Genomic DNA, 17,770 nt, shown 5'->3' on the forward strand with positions numbered 1-17,770 from the left:
AGACAGTCATAGAGACAGGAGTCTGTACAGTCATATAGTGTATTATCATTAGAGACAGTCATAGAGACAGGAGTCTGTACAGTCATATAGTGTATTACCAATAGAGACAGTCATAGAGACAGGAGTCTGTTCAGTCATAGAGACAGGAGTCTGTTCAGTCATAGAGACAGGAGTCTGTTCAGTCATAGAGACAGGAGTCTGCACAGTCATAGAGACAGGAGTCTGTTCAGTCATATAGTGTATTACCATTAGAGACAGGAGTCTGTAAAGTCATATAGTGTATTACCATTAGAGACAGGAGTCTGTACTGTCATAGAGACAGGAGTCTGTTCAGTCATATAGTGTATTACCATTAGAGACAGGAGTCTGCACAGTCATATAGTGTATTACCATTAGAGACAGGAGTCTGCACAGTCATATAGTGTATTACCAATAGAGACAGGAGTCTGTACAGTCATATAGTGTATTACCAATATAGACAGGAGTCTGCACACTCATAGAGACAGGAGTCTGTACAGTCATAGAAACAGGAGTCTGTACAGTCATATCGTGTCTTACCAATAGAGACAGGAGTCTGTGCAGTCATATAGTGTATTATCATTAGAGACAGGAGTCTGTACAGTCATAGAGACAGGTGTCTGTACAGTCATATTGTGTATTACCAATAGAGACAGGAGTATGTACAGTCATAGAGACAGGAGTCTGTACAGTCTTATAGTGTATTACCATTAGAGACAGTCATAGAGACAGGAGTCTATACAGTCATATAGTGTATTGCCATTAGAGACAGGAGTCTGTACAGTCATATACTGTATTACCATTTGAGACAGGAGTCTGTACAGTCATAGAGACAGGAGTCTGCACAGTCATAGAGACAGGAGTCTGTTCAGTCATATAGTGTATTACCATTAGAGACAGTCATAGAGACAGGAGTCTGTTCAGTCATATAGTGTATTACCATTAGAGACAGGAGTCTGTACAGTCATAGAGACAGGAGTCTGTTCAGTCATAGAGACAGGAGTCTGTACAGTCATATAGTGTATTACCATTAGAGACAGGAGTCTGTAAAGTCATATAGTGTATTACCATTAGAGACAGGAGTCTGTACAGTCATAGAGACAGGAGTCTGTACTGTTATAGAGACAGGAGTCTGTTCAGTCATATAGTGTATTACCATTAGAGACAGGAGTCTGTACAGTCATATAGTGTATTACCATTAGAGACAGGAGTCTATACAGTCATAGAGACAGGAGTCTGTACAGTCATATAGTGTATTACCATTAGAGACAGGAGTCTGTGCAGTCATATAGTGTATTACCATTAGAGACAGGAGTCTATACAGTCATAGAGACAGGAGTCTGTACAGTCATATAGTGTATTACCATTAGAGACAGTCATAGAGACAGGAGTCTGTTCAGTCATATTGTGTATTACCATTAGAGACAGTCATAGAGACAGGAGTCTGTTCAGTCATATTGTGTATTACCATTAGAGACAGGAGTCTGTGCAGTCATATAGTGTATTACATTTACATTACATTTAAGTCATTTGCAGACGCTCTTATCCAGAGCGACTTACAAATTGGTGCATTCACCTTATGACATCCAGTGGAACAGCCACTTTACAATAGTGCATCTAAATCTTTTAAGGGGGGGGGGTGAGAAGGATTACTTTATCCTATCCTAGGTATTCCTTAAAGAGGTGGGGTTTCAGGTGTCTCCGGAAGGTGGTGATTGACTCCGCTGTCCTGGCGTCGTGAGGGAGTTTGTTCCACCATTGGGGGGCCAGAGCAGCGAACAGTTTTGACTGGGCTGAGCGGGAACTGTACCAATAGAGACAGGAGTCTGCACAGTCATATCGTGTATTACCAATAGAGACAGGAGTCTGTACAGTCATAGAGACAGGAGTCTGTTCAGTCATAGAAACAGGAGTCTGTTCAGTCATAGAGACAGGAGTCTGTTCAGTCATAGAGACAGGAGTCTGTACAGTCATATAGTGTATTTCCAATAGAGACAGGAGTCTGCACAATCATGTAGTGTATTACCAATAGAGACAGGAGTCTGCACAGCCATAGAGACAGGAGTCTGTACAGTCATAGAAACAGGAGTCTGTACAGTCATATAGTGTATTACCAATAGAGACACGAGTCTGTACAGTCATATAGTGTATTAAAATCAAATCAAATCAAATCAAATCAAATTTTATTTGTCACATACACATGGTTGGCAGATGTTAATGCGAGTGTAGCGAAATGCTTGTGCTTCTAGTTCCGACAATGCAGTGATAACCAACAAGTAATCTAACTAACAATTCCAAAACGACTGTCTTATACACAGTGTAAGGATATATGAATGAGTGATGGTACAGAGCAGCATACAGTAGATGGTATCGAGTACAGTATATACATATGAGATGAGTGTGTAGACAAAGTAAACAAAGTGGCATAGTTAAAGTGGCTAGTGATACATGTGTTACATAAGGATGCAGTCGATGTTGTAGAGTACAGTATATACATATGCATATGAGATGAATAATGTAGGGTAAGTAACATTATATAAGGTAGCATTGTTTAAAGTGGCTAGTGATATATTTACATCATTTCCATCAATTCCCATTATTAAAATGGCTGGAGTTGGGTCAGTGTCAATGACAGTGTGTTGGCAGCAGCCACTCAATGTTAGTGGTGGCTATTTAACAGTCTGATGGCCTTGAGATAGAAGCTGTTTTTCAGTCTCTCGGTCCCAGCTTTGATGCACCTGTACTGACCTCGCCTTCTGGATGATAGCGGGGTGAACAGGCAGTGGTTCGGGTGGTTGATGTCCTTGATGATCTTTATGGCCTTCCTGTAACAACGGGTGGTGTAGGTGTCCTGGAGGGCAGGTAGTTTGCCCCCGGTGATGCGTTGTGCAGTCCTCACTACCCTCTGGAGAGCCTTACGGTTGAGGGCGGAGCAGTTGCCGTACCAGGCGGTGATACAGCCCGCCAGGATGCTCTCGATTGTGCATCTGTAGAAGTTTGTGAGTGCTTTTGGTGACAAGCCGAATTTCTTCAGCCTCCTGAGGTTGAATAGGCGCTGCTGCGCCTTCTTCACGACGCTGTCAGTGTGAGTGGACCAATTCAGTTTGTCTGTGATGTGTATGCCGAGGAACTTAAAACTAGCTACCCTCTCCACTACTGTTCCATTGATGTGGATAGGGGGGTGTTCCCTCTGCTGTTTCCTGAATTCCACAATCATCTCCTTAGTTTTGTTGACGTTGAGTGTGAGGTTATTTTCCTGACACCACACTCCGAGGGCCCTCACCTCCTCCCTGTAGGCCGTCTCGTCGTTGTTGGTAATCAAGCCTACCACTGTTGTGTCGTCCGCAAACTTGATGATTGAGTTGGAGGCGTGCGTGGCCACGCAGTCATGGGTGAACAGGGAGTACAGGAGAGGGCTCAGAACGCACCCTTGTGGGGCCCCCGTGTTGAGGATCAGCGGGGAGGAGATGTTGTTGCCTATCCTCACCACCTGGGGGCGGCCCGTCAGGAAGTCCAGTACCCAGTTGCACAGGGCGGGGTCGAGACCCAGGGTCTCGAGCTTGATGACGAGCTTGGAGGGTACTATGGTGTTGAATGCCGAGCTGTAGTCGATGAACAGCATTCTCAGCATTCTTCTTCCTCTTGTCCAGGTGGGTTAGGGCAGTGTGCAGTGTGGTTGAGATTGCATCGTCTGTGGACCTATTTGGGCGGTAAGCAAATTGGAGTGGGTCTAGGGTGTCAGGTAGGGTGGAGGTGATATGGTCCTTGACTAGTCTCTCAAAGCACTTCATGATGACGGAAGTGAGTGCTACGGGGCGGTAGTCGTTTAGCTCAGTTACCTTAGCTTTCTTGGGAACAGGAACAATGGTCGCCCTCTTGAAGCATGTGGGAACAGCAGACTGGTACAGGGATTGATTGAATATGTCCGTAAACACACCGGCCAGCTGGTCTGCGCATGCTCTGAGGGCGCGGCTGGGGATGCCGTCTGGGCCTGCAGCCTTGCGAGGGTTAACACGTTTAAATGTCTTACTCACCTCAGCTGCAGTGAAGGAGAGGCCGCATGTTTCCGTTGCAGGCCGTGTCAGTGGCACTGTATTGTCCTCAAAGCGGGCAAAAAAGTTATTTAGTCTGCCTGGGAGCAAGACATCCTGGTCCGTGACTATTACCGTGACTATTACCAATAGAGACAGGAGTCTGTACAGTCATATAGTGTGTTACCATTAGAGACAGGAGTCTGCACAGTCATAGAGACAGGAGTCTGTTCAGTCATAGAGACAGGAGTCTGTACAGTCATATAGTGTATTACCAATAGAGACACGAGTCTGTACAGTCATATAGTGTATTACCAATAGAGACAAGAGTCTGTACAGTCATATAGTGTATTACCAATAGAGACAGGAGTCTGTGCAGTCATAGAGACAGGAGTCTGTACAGTCATAGAGACAGGAGTCTGTACAGTCATATAGTGTATTACCAATAGAGACAGGAGTCTGTACAGTCATATAGTGTATTACCATTAGAGACAGGAGTCTGTACAGTCATATAGTGTATTACCAATAGAGACAGGAGTCTGTGCAGTCATAGAGACAGGAGTCTGTACAGTCATAGAGACAGGAGTCTGTACAGTCATATAGTGTATTACCAATAGAGACAGGAGTCTGTGCAGTCATATAGTGTATTATCATTAGAGACAGGTGTCTGTACAGTCATATTGTTTATTACCAATAGAGACAGGAGTCTGTACAGTCATAGAGACAGGAGTCTGTACAGTCATATTGTATATTACCAATAGAGACAGGAGTCTATACAGTCATAGAGACAGGAGTCTGTACAGTCATATAGTGTATTACCAATAGAGACAGGAGTCTGTACAGTCATATAGTGTATTACCATTAGAGACAGGAGTCTGTACAGTCATAGAGACAGGAGTCTGTACAGTCATATAGTGTATTACCATTAGAGACAGGAGTCTGTACAGTCATATAGTGTATTGCCATTAGAGACAGGAGTCTGTACAGTCATATACTGTATTACCATTAGAGACAGGAGTCTGTACAGTCATAGAGACAGGAGTCTGTACAGTCATATAGTGTATTACCATTAGAGACAGGAGTCTGTACAGTCATATAGTGTATTACCATTAGAGACAGGAGTCTGTACAATCATATACTGTATTACCATTAGAGACAGGAGTCTGCACAGTCATAGAGACAGGAGTCTGTGCAGTCATATTGTGTATTACCATTAGAGACAGGAGTCTAAACAGACGTAAGTGTAATGGCCAAAGCCATATGTGCCTTAAAGTGCTTAAAGGGCTCTTGTTAACTCCAAGATGGCGTAGCAGTAACTCGTCCTGTCGTATCGTCTCTCTGTAAATATCGTCTCTTTTTCGTTTGAGATATTTTAGATATTTTTTTCTTCGCATATCTTTAAAAACATTTTGCTAAACCTAAGCTTCCAAATACTCTTCTGCAACCCGCCAATGTAGCTACTTTTCCTAAAGTAGTTATATTTACTTTGAAACCGAAACCGGAACCCTTCAACTGAAGCTAGCCAGCTATGCTAGCCGTCTTCAGCTAACCTTTAGCTCGGAAAGCTCTCGCCAGTTCGAACAACGCGACGCTAACCAGAGCATAACGGACCTATTTATTTTTTACCCCCGGATTCCCACCACAAACGGAACATTCTTCAGCTGGATCTTCACAACTAGCTATCGAGCTAAACAGCAACCCTGGTTGATTACTCCTGGCTAGCGTTTCCACCTACGTAGCTTGAAGCTGTTTTAGCTAGCTTTCCCAATTCAACACCTGTGATTACTGTATGCCTCGCTGTATGTCTCTCTCAAATGTCAATATGCCTTGTATACTGTTGCTCAGGTCAGTTATCATTGTTTTAGTTCACTATGGAGCCCCTAGTCCCACTCCTCATACCCCTGATACCTCCTTTGTCCCTCCTCCAACATATGCGGTGACCTCACCCATTACAACCAGCATGTCCAGAGATAAAACCTCTCTCATCATCACCCAGTGCCTGGGCTTACCTCCGCCATACCCGCACCCCACCATACCCCTGTCTGCGCATTATGCCCTGAATATATTCTACCATGCCGAGAAACCTGCTCCTCTAATTCTCTGTCCCCAACGCTCTAGGCGACCAGTTTTGATAGCCCTTAGCCGCACCCTCATACTACTCCTTCTCTGTTCCGCGGGTGATGTGGAGGTAAACCCTGGCCCTGCATGTCCCCAGGCACCCTCATTTGTTGACTTCTGTGATCGAAAAAGCCTTGGTTTCATGCATGTCAACATCAGAAGCCTCCTCCCTAAGTTTGTTTTACTCACTGCTTTAGCACACTCTGCTAACCCTGATGTCCTTGCCGTGTCTGAATCCTGGCTCAGGAAGGCCACCAAAAATTCAGAGATTTCCATACCCAACTATAACATCTTCCGTCAAGATAGAACTGCTAAAGGGGGGAGGAGTTGCAGTCTACTGCAGAGATAGCCTGCAGAGTAATGTCATACTTTCCAGGTCCATACCCAAACAGTTCGAACTACTAATTCTGAAAATTACTCTCTCCAGAAATAAGTCTCTCACTGTTGCCGCCTGCTACCGACCCCCCTCAGCTCCCAGCTGTGCCCTGGACACCATTTGTGAATTGATTGCCCCCCCATCTAGCTTCAGAGTTTGTTCTGCTAGGTGACCTAAACTGGGATATGCTTAACACCCCGGCAGTCCTACAATCTAAGCTAGATGCCCTCAATCTCACTCAAATCATCAAAGAACCCACCAGGTACAACCCTAACTCTGTAAGCAAGGGCACCCTCATAGACGTCATCCTGACCAACTGGCCCTCCAAATACACCTCCGCTGTCTTCAACCAGGATCTCAGCGACCACTGCCTCATTGCCTGTATCCGCTACGGTGCCGCAGTCAAACGACCACCCCTCATCACTGTCAAACGCTCCCTAAAACACTTCTGTGAGCAGGCCTTTCTAATCGACCTGGCCCGGGTATCCTGGAAGGACATTGACCTCATCCCGTCAGTTGAGGATGCCTGGTCATTCTTTAAGAGTAACTTCCTCACCATTTTAGATAAGCATGCTCCGTTCAAAAAATGCAGAACTAAGAACAGATACAGCCCTTGGTTCACTCCAGACCTGACTGCCCTCGACCAGCACAAAAACATCCTGTGGCGGACTGCAATAGCATCGAACAGTCCCCGCTATATGCAACTGTTCAGGGAAGTCAGGAACCAATACACGCAGTCAGTCAGGAAAGCTAAGGCCAGCTTCTTCAGGCAGAAGTTTGCATCCTGTAGCTCCAACTCCAAAAAGTTCTGGGACACTGTGAAGTCCATGGAGAACAAGAGCACCTCCTCCCAGCTGCCCACTGCACTGAGGCTAGGGAACACGGTCACCACCGACAAATCCATGATTATCGAAAACTTCAACAAGCATTTCTCAACGGCTGGCCATGCCTTCCGCCTGGCTACTCCTACCTCGGCCAACAGCCCCGGCCCCCGCAGCTCCTCGCCCAAGCCTCTCCAGGTTCTCCTTTACCCAAATCCAGATAGCAGATGTTCTGAAAGAGCTGCAAAACCTGGACCCGTATAAATCAGCTGGGCTTGACAATCTGGACCCTCTATTTCTGAAACTATCCACCGCCATTGTCGCAACCCCTATTACCAGCCTGTTCAACCTCTCTTTCATATCGTCTGAGATCCCCAAGGACTGGAAAGCTGCCGCAGTCATCCCCCTCTTCAAAGGGGGTGACACCCTGGACCCAAACTGTTACAGACCTATATCCATCCTGCCCTGCCTATCTAAGGTCTTTGAAAGCCAAGTCAACAAACAGGTGACTGACCATCTCGAATCCCACCGTACCTTCTCCGCTATGCAATCCGGTTTCCGAGCCGGTCACGGGTGCACCTCAGCCACACTCAAGGTACTAAACGACATCATAACCGCCATCGATAAAATACAGTACTGTACAGCCGTCTTCATCGACCTTGCCAAGGCTTTCGACTCTGTAAATCACCATATTCTTATCGGCAGCCTCAGTAGCCTCGGTTTTTCGGATGACTGCCTTGCCTGGTTCACCAATTACTTTGCAGACAGAGTTCAGTGTGTATATATCAATGATGTTGCTCTTGCTGCGGGCGATTCCCTGATCCACCTCTACGCAGACGACACCATTGTATACACTTTCGGCCCGTCATTGGACGCTTCAATGCCATACAACACTCCTTCCGTGGCCTCCAACTGCTCTTAAACGCTAGTAAAACCAAATGCATGCTTTTCAACCGATCGCTGCCTGCACCCGCATGCCCGACTAGCATCACCACACTGGATGGCTCCGACCTTGAATATGTGGACACCTATAAGTACCTAGGTGTCTGGCTAGACTGCAAACTCTCCTTCCAGACCCATATCAAACATCTCCAATCGAAAATCAAATCAAGAATCGGCTTTCTATTCCGCAACAAAGCCTCCTTCACTCACGCTGCCAAGCTTACCCTAGTAAAACTGACTATCCTACCGATCCTCGACTTCGGCGATGTCATCTACAAAATTGCTTCCAGCACTCTACTCAGCAAACTGGATGCAGTTTATCACAGTGCCATCCGTTTTGTCACTAAAGCACCTTATACTACCCACCACTGCGACTTGTATGCTCTAGTCGGCTGGCCCTCGCTACATATTCGTCGCCAGACCCACTGGCTTCAGGTCATCTACAAGGCCATGCTAGGCAAAGCTCCGCCTTATCTCAGCTCACTGGTCACGATGGCAACACCCATCCGTAGCACGCGCTCCAGCAGGTGTATCTCATTGATCATCCCTAAAGCCAACACCTCATTCGGCCGCCTTTCGTTCCAGTACTCTGCTGCCTGTGACTGGAACAAATTGCAAAAATCGCTGAAGTTGGAGACTTTTATCTCCCTCACCAACTTCAAACATCAGCTAGCTGAGCAGCTAACCGATCGCTGCAGCTGTACATAATCTATTGGTAAATAGCACACCCATTTTCACCTACCTCATCCCCACAGTTTTTATTTATTTACTTTTCTGCTCTTTTGCACACCAATATCTCTACCTGTACATGATCATCTGATCATTTATCACTCCAGTGTTAATCTGCAATATTGTAATTATTCGCCTACCTCCTCATGCCTTTTGCACACATTGTATATAGATTCCCCCTTTTTTTCTACTGTGTTATTGACTTGTTAATTGTTTACTCCATGTGTAACTCTGTGTTGTCTGTTCACACTGCTATGCTTTATCTTGGCCAGGTCGCAGTTGCAAATGAGAACCTGTTCTCAACTAGCCTACCTGGTTAAATAAAGGTGAAATTTAAATTAAAAAAAATTAAAAAAGAGGAGGAGGTGACCCTTAAATACATTGTATATTATGGAAAGAGGTGGATACCATTATAAAGATTAGATAGAGAGGAACAAACATAAGTGCTTAGGGTAAAGGACATAAGTGCTTAGGGTAAAGGACATAAGTGCTTAGGTTAAAGGACATAAGTGCTTAGGTTAAAGGGCATAAGTGCTTAGGTTAAAGGCTATAAGTGCTTAGGTTAAAGGACGTAAGTGCTTTGGTTAAAGGACATAAGTGCTTAGGTTAAAGGCCATAAGTGCTTAGGTTAAAGGACATAAGTGCTTAGGTTAAAGGACATAAGTGCTTAGGTTAAAGGACATAAGTGCTTAGGTTAAAGGACATAAGTGCTTAGGTTAAAGGACATAAGTGCTTAGGTTAAAGGACATAAGTGCTTAGGTTAAAGGCCATAAGTGCTTAGGTTAAAGGCCATAAGTGCTTAGGTTAAAGGACATAAGTGCTTAGGTTAAAGGACATAAGTGCTTAGGTTAAAGGACATAAGTGCTTAGGTTAAAGGACATAAGTGCTTAGGTTAAAGGCCATAAGTGCTTAGGGTAAGATAGACATATGTTAATTTTAGGACACGAGAGGGTCCTGCCACCATTGTAATCTAATGAAGAGCGAATACAGGCGTTATTAGACATGAACATGGAGGAAGCCTGGACTGAAAGATAATGGTGGCCGATGACCTGAGGGAAGTAACTCCATTAACATATGGAATGCACTCATATACTGTGTGTGTATAAAGACAGAGCCAGTGCTCTGGGAAGGTGTGTGTTCCGCGGACCATCTAGGCTTCTGATATGTTTGTATTAAAAGCCTATATTGAATTCACAAGTTCTTGTAAGTGTTATATTTTGAAACGATCCTCCACGACACTCTGAGCTGGATAATGATTGACAGGGCTTGTTCATGGAAATGTGCATCTTAGAGGTCAACTGCTATCACAGCCAGGAGTTCAAATGTCAGTCATTGTCTGTTTAAGCCTGTGAGGTAACAAGTATGTGTGTTATTATTTTGATCAAGGTAAAGGGCCGAACACTGATAGAGATCATTCCTTCACATGGATAACCTGGGTGTGCCCAACCCATCTTTAAGGCTGGGATTCAATCCGATCACAGTCTTTGGACAAGGCGCCACTTAAAGGTTATTTCTAGTTGAGTCTACATATGCAGCATTTTAACGAGGTCTCTGCTAACGCAGGAACATTGCCTTTAAAAACAGCATTGTCTCCAACCTGAATAGATTGAATTCCGGCCTAAGTATTGAACCCAACTCCAACCTGACTGGATTAGATCCGGGCCTAAGTATTGAACCCAACTCCAACCTGACTGGATTAGATCCGGGCCTAAGTATTGAACCCAACTCCAACCTGACTGGATTAGATCCGGGCCTAAGTATTGAACCCAACTCCAACCTGACTGGATTAGATCCGGGCCTAAACCCAACTCCAATTGAACCCAACTCCAACCTGACTGGATTAGATCCGGGCCTAAGTATTGAACCCAACTCCAACCTGACTGGATTAGATCCGGGCCTAAGTATTGAACCCAACTCCAACCTGACTGGATTAGATCCGGGCCTAAGTATTGAACCCAACTCCAACCTGACTGGATTAGATCCGGGCCTAAGTATTGAACCCAACTCCAACCTGACTGGATTAGATCCGGGCCTAAGTATTGAACCCAACTCCAACCTGACTGGATTAGATCCGGGCCTAAGTATTGAACCCAACTCCAACCTGACTGGATTAGAACTAAGTATTGAACCCAACTCCAACCTGACTGGATTAGATCCGGGCCTAAGTATTGAACCCAACTCCAACCTGACTGGATTAGATCCGGGCCTAAGTATTGAACCCAACTCCAACCTGACTGGATTAGATCCGGGCCTAAGTATTGAACCCAACTCTGACAACCTGAACCCAACTCCAACCTGACTGGATTAGATCCGGGCCTAAGTATTGAACCCAACTCCAACCTGACTGGATTAGATCCGGGCCTAAGTATTGAACCCAACTCCAACCTGACTGGATTAGATCCGGGCCTAAGTATTGAACCCAACTCCAACCTGACTGGATTAGATCCGGGCCTAAGTATTGAACCCAACTCCAACCTGACTGGATTAGATCCGGGCCTAAGTATTGAACCCAACTCCAACCTGACTGGATTAGATCCGGGCCTATTGAACCCAACTCCAACCTGACTGGATTGAACCCAACTCCAACCTGACTGGATTAGATCCGGGCCTAAGTATTGAACCCAACTCCAACCTGACTGGATTAGATCCGGGCCTAAGTATTGAACCCAACTCCAACCTGACTGGATTAGATCCGGGCCTAAGTATTGAACCCAACTCTAGTTTGAATAAAAATGTAAATTTGATCACGTTCACATTTTCTCAGAACACAAATAAATGGGCATATTTTAGGATATAAATACAGAGCTTACTTACATATTATGTCAATTGAAATCTTGTCGCACTGCCTCTCCTGAGAAAAGGGCCAAACACAGGTATCTCTCAACTGTCTAATCTCTCTCTCTCCCCTCCCCCCTCTTTCTGTCTACCCCTCCCTCTCTCCCCCTTCCCTCTCTGTCTCACTCTCCCTCTCTCTCTCTCAGGATGCAAATGCTCTGACTTAGGAATTGCTACGGAGATTGAAAAGGCCATCAGTGACACAGAGGACAAACCACTGAAAACACCCAAAGAGTTGGAGAGCCAAATACAGACCAGCCCCAAGACAGGATCCAAAGAGCTAGAAGAAAAGTCTGGGTCTGAGAACAGGCCGAGGAGGACAGTACGCTCTCTGAGCTGCAGCAGTGAGCCCTTACCTGGCCCCATTGGGCCCCTGTTTGGTCATAACACTGACCCCCTTTCTAAGCCTCTCTCTAGCTCTGTCACGGACTCGCAGCCTGGACATAAAGACCCAGACCTCATCCACCCCCTAAATGACACCCAGCTCAGACGTCTCTCTTCCAGCCCAAGCCCTTCAGGCCTCTTTCAAGATCCCAGAGTGGCCTTCTCCAACCAATTCCAACCAGCTGGGAAAACGGGTCCTGGGGAAGCTCACAAAGTTCTACAGCTTGCCCAGTTTATGCCACCTGTGGGTGCAGTGTGGGCACTACCAGGTGTGCTGCCCTGTCAGGGGACTTCAGATCGCCCCAAAGCTCAGATCTCCCCAAAACCCTGGTCCTCCTCTGGCGTAGGAGACTCCGCTGTTGGTCTTGTTCCATTGTGACTCCAGTAGATAACCGCTAACTTCCCTGCTCTACTGTAGCCAAGGTTAGCTCCTGGGTCGTATTCATTAGGCACAACGTAGCAAAATGTTTTGCAATGGAAAATTAAAATGAATGTTTCTTATTGTACAAGACCACCTTGGTCCAATCCATTTTCTTCCATTTGGTGCCTGATGCATACGACGCTGTAGTCTCCCTACCAAATGTTTCCCACAAACACCTTGGTGGTTTCAGGGTGTAGAGATGGCAGACATCTGAGGTCTTTCATTTATTTTTTATATGATATCATTTTTTTAAGTGACACAGCCACACATCTTAGATACAATATCTCTTTAGTACATGTATTTATTTACAAATGTTCCATAAAATGTTCAGTTTTCAATTCCACATTTTTTCTCCATAGTCATAAAATGCACAAAATGTCAAAACTTGGTCTTTTTGAAAATAAAATCTAGAAGAAAAAGAAACCTATTTAGGTGGATTTTAGAATGTGCCAACGTTTGTGAACGATTCCCTTAATTTGTTCAGAACGCTTTGAATAGCGGGTAGTTAGAACACAAGAATCCGTCTCGTTTTGTTTTGAATTTTCTCAATGGCAATATTAATCTGATCATTTTTGTAGCCCCTCTCCTTAAACTTTCTTTGCGTCTCAGCCATATTTCTGTCGAAATCTGTTTTTTTTTCCAAATTCTTTTGATTCGACAGAATTGTAAAGGACACCAGCAGTATTATCTCTAGATCCTCTCCCTGAGAATACCTTGGTAGTTACTTTTGATGTTGAGTCGTTATACACTAATATTCCACACGAGGGCGGTATTGAAGCTATGGAACATTTTCTTCTGCAACGTGACCCTAATGAACTACCTTCCAGTGCTGCATTGTAACATTGGCTGAAATAGTACTCACACAACTATTTCATGTTTCTAAATGATTTCTTTATTCAGACGAAAGGTACTGCTATGGGCTCCCCCATGGCTCCTAACTGTGCTAATTTGTATGTGGGTTACATGGAGAAACAGTCTTTTCAATCCTCTCAAAAAAATATATTGCCTAACATCATTATTTGGAAATGGTATATTGATGATATTTTTGTTCTGTGGAGGGGTGATGCAAAACAGCTCCAGGCATTTTATGCTTTTCTTAACTCCTGTTCTGATCATTTGAGATGTACTATGTAAACTGATTTGACGTGTATCAGATTTCTTGATCTTCTATGAAGATAATGTACACTGATCTTTACAGGAGGCCTACTGATGGTAACAGTTTGTTGAGGGCTGATAGTTGTCACCCACTTCCCTTGAAAAATATTTTGCCCTACTTACAAAGGAGGGGAGCTGTTCTGCGAGTGGTCTAATAAAAAAGTCAACAGAAGTAGATAGCAGGCATTGATGCAGTAACGGTCCCTCTACAATAGGGCGCCCTGGAGGTTTTGTAACATTCTTGTGTCATTTCGGCAAAGTGTAGAAAGTGGCAATTTTAGGGTGTTGAATAGCCAAAAAGTCATGTTCTTTTTTGGTTATCTGACCAGAACTTAAATAACTATCTAGGACAGTAAAGATAGTATTCTGTAATTGGGAAGTAGGGTCACTTCTGAGTGTCACGCCTTGGTCATTGTATTTTGTGTTTTTGTTATATGTTTGGGTAGGCCAGGGTGTGACATGGGTTTATATGTTGTTTTTCGTATTGGGGTTTGGATTATTTGGGATCGCGGCTGATTAGGGGTGTTGTATAGGTTTGGCTGCCTGAGGCGATTCTCAATCAGTCAGGTGATTCTCGTTGTCTCTGATTGGGAACCGTATTTAGGCAGCCTGAGTTTCGCTTTGTATTTCATGGGTGTTTGTTCCTGTCTCTGTGTAGTAGTCACCAGATAGGCTGTAATTAGTTTCATGTTCCGTTCTGTTGTTTTTTGTATTTAGTTTCAGTTATTTAATGTACCGTGTTTTTTTCATTCATTAAATGTCATGAGTAACCTACACGCTGCATTTCGGTCTGACTCTCTTTAAACAACAGACGAACGCCGTTACAGAATCACCCACCACTCACGGACCGAGCAGTGGGTAAACTGGCAGGAGCTAAAGGAGGACGTTATGGACGGTAGAGGCATGGATTATACGACGTGGGAAGAAATCGACAGGTGGGCGGCCGACCCAGAGAGAGTGCAGGCGCCCGCCTGGGATTCGCTTCAGCAGTGCGAAGAGGGCTACAGGCGAATGGAGTCAAAAAGAAAAACACGGCGACGCAGAGCGAAAACCGAAAGTAACCCCCAATTATTTATTGGGGGAGGGCGCAGAGAGAGAGTGGCTGAGTCAGGGTTCAGACCTGAGCCAACTCTCCCTGTTAATCGTGAAGAGCAGTTGCAGTGGGAGAGGCGGCACCACTTGGAGAATTGGACATGGGAGGAGGAATTAGACGGTAAAGGACCCTGGGCTCAGCCTGGAGAATATCGCCGTCCCAAGGAAGAAATAGAAGCGGATAAAGCGGAGAGGCGCTGGTATGAGGAGGCAGCACAGTGACACGGTTGGAAGCCTGAAAAGCAGCCCAAAAAAATTATTGGGGGGGAGGCTAGAAGGGAGTATGGTTATGCCAGGTAGGAGACCTGCGCAAACTCCCTGTGCTCACCGTTGGGCTAGAGAGACCGGGCAGGCACCGTGTTATGCTATGGAGCGCACAGTGTTTCCAGTGCTGGTGCAGAGCCAGGTGCGGCACATACCAGCCCTTCCTATTGGCCGGGCTAGAGTGGGCATCGAGCCAGGTAAGCTTGGGCAGGCTCGGTGCTCAAGAGCTTCAGTGCGCCTGCACGGTCCGGTCTATCCAGAGACACCTTCACACACCAGTCCTCCGGTAGCAGCTCCCCGCACCAGGCTTCCTGTGCGTGTCCTCGATCCAGTACCACCAGTTCCAGCACCACGCACCAGGCCTCCAGTGCGCCTCGCCTGTTCAGTGCAGCCAGCGCTTTTCTCATCTCCTGCGCTGTCGGAGTCTCCCGCCTGTTTAGCGCAGCCAGAGCTTTTCTCCTCTCCTGCGCTGCCGGAGTCTCCCGTCTGACCAGCGCCGCCAGTGCTCCCAGTCTGCCCAGCGCCACCAGTGCTCCCAGTCTGCCCAGTGCCGCCAGTGATCTCAGTCTGCCCAGCGCCGCCAGTGCTCCCAGTCTGCCCAGCGCCGCCAGTGCTCCCAGTCTGCCCAGTGCCGCAGGTCTGCCCAGCGCCGCCAGTGCTCCTGTCTGCCCAGCGCCGCCAGATCTGCCAGACAACCAGTCTCTTCCAGATCTGCCAGACAACCAGTCTCTTCCAGATCTGCCAGACAACCAGTCTCTTCCAGATCTGCCAGACAACCTGAATCTTCCAGATCTGCTTGTCAACCTGAATCTTCCAGTTCCGCCAGCCAGACAGGATTTACCGGAGCCTACTACCTGCCTGAGCTTCATCTCAGTACTGGGCTTCCTCTCAGTACTGGGCTTCCCCTCAGTCCCGGGCTGCTTCTGTCCCGAGCTGCCCCTCTGTCCCGAGCTGCCCCTCTGTCCCGAGCTACCCCTCAGTCCCGAGCTGCCCCTCAGTCCCGAGATGCCCCTCAGTCACGAGCTGCTCCTCAGTTATGTGGGGATCTGGGTGAGGACTATTAGGCCATGTTCGGCGGAGAGGGTGGATTATCCCAGGACGCGAAGAGGAGGAAATAGGACATTAATGGAGTGGGGTCCACGTCCCGAGCCAGAACCGCCACCATGGACAGACGCCCACCCGGACCCTCCCTATGCTTTTGAGGTGCGTCCGGGAGTCCGCACCTTAGGGGGGGTTCTGTCACGCCTTGGTCATTGTATTTTGTGTTTTTGTTATATGTTTGGGTAGGCCAGGGTGTGACATGAGTTTATATGTTGTTTTTCGTATTGGGGTTTGTAGTATTTGGGATCGCGGCTGATTAGGGGTGTTGTATAGGTTTGGCTGCCTGAGGCGATTCTCAATCAGTCAGGTGATTCTCATTGTCTCTGATTGGGAACCGTATTTAGGCAGCCTGAGTTTCGCTTTGTATTCGTGGGTGATTGTACCTGTGTCTGTGTTGTAGTCACCATATAGGCTGTAATTAGTTTCACGTTCCGTTCTGTTGTTTTTGTATTTAGTTATCAGTTATTTAATGTACCGTGTTTTTTCATTCATTAAAGTCATGAGTAACCAACACGCTGCATTTCGGTCCGACTCTCTTCTTTCAACAGACGAACGCTGTTACACTGAGTTTCTTGTAAAAGGTGTTGTCAAGCAGCTGTCTATGACACTCATTCACATAAGCTGTCCTATCCATGAGTACAACCGACCGGACCCACCCTTATCAGCAGGACAAATAAGGACTGACATATCGGATTGTAAATCAAGCAAAGCTTGTTTCTCATCCTTAGGTAAGTCAGGAAAGATTTGGACCCCTGTTTATTCTTAAGGAGATGTCCAACATCTTTTTCCACAAGTCTGCAATTTCTCGATAGAGTGATTGCGATTAGCTGGAGGTATAAAATAACTGTTGCTTCTAAAAGGAGTCGGAGTATGTGCAGGAGAGCAACCTACTGGTTCGATAGAAGTGTCAGAATTAGGGGAGCTAAAGTATTCCCTTAAACGGATGTTTCTAAAAAAACTTAAACAAGTCTACCTTAACATCAAAATCATTGCACTGGGTTGTAGGCACAAAAGATAACCCTTTATTAAGCAAAGAGACATGGGCAGGGCTCAATATCTTGCATGATAAATTAAAGACACTCAGTCCAGTGAGTTCTGGGACCATGTGAACGGTCTCCTCTGCCTCTGGTAGTTATTTCTTCTTACCCCGTTGTGTGCGGCATCTCGTCGATGCGCTTGCCTGCGGCCTCCTCCGCCCTTCCGTCCATCCAGTCTCTGGTTGTATAAATAAATACCTCTGGAAGCGGTTGAGGCGCTGGTTATAGAGCGTCGGTCAGACGGGGGTGGATAGAAAGAAGTAAGCGGCATCCCTCCTGCGTCTGCCATGGAGAGGAGGAGCAGGACCTCGTCAGGGTTTCTCCAGAAGTAGACTTTATCCTCGGCCTTGTCTTTTTTGTCTTGGTTGAATTTCTTGATTTTAAGTTCCTTTATTTCTGAAGACAACTTGTCCTGGAGCGCTTGGTTAGTTTATCAGTTCATTGAA

At 46.1% G+C, this 17,770-nt stretch overlaps 1 protein-coding gene across 1 annotated transcript in view; it reads right to left on the reverse strand.

Annotated features, from left to right (window-relative positions):
- The window catches only part of LOC124035390 (very long-chain acyl-CoA synthetase-like), a 75,808-nt gene extending 63,180 nt beyond the window's left edge, over positions 1–12,628 (reverse strand). The window contains exon 1 of the mRNA XM_046348845.1: positions 12,497–12,628. Coding sequence (XP_046204801.1) covers positions 12,497–12,628 — 132 coding nt within the window. The remainder of the gene's footprint in view (positions 1–12,496) is intronic.
- Between the last annotated feature and the right edge of the window lie 5,142 nt (positions 12,629–17,770).

This window comes from Oncorhynchus gorbuscha, linkage group LG05, assembly GCF_021184085.1.
Source record: "Oncorhynchus gorbuscha isolate QuinsamMale2020 ecotype Even-year linkage group LG05, OgorEven_v1.0, whole genome shotgun sequence".
Taxonomy (NCBI): Eukaryota; Metazoa; Chordata; class Actinopteri; order Salmoniformes; family Salmonidae; genus Oncorhynchus; species Oncorhynchus gorbuscha.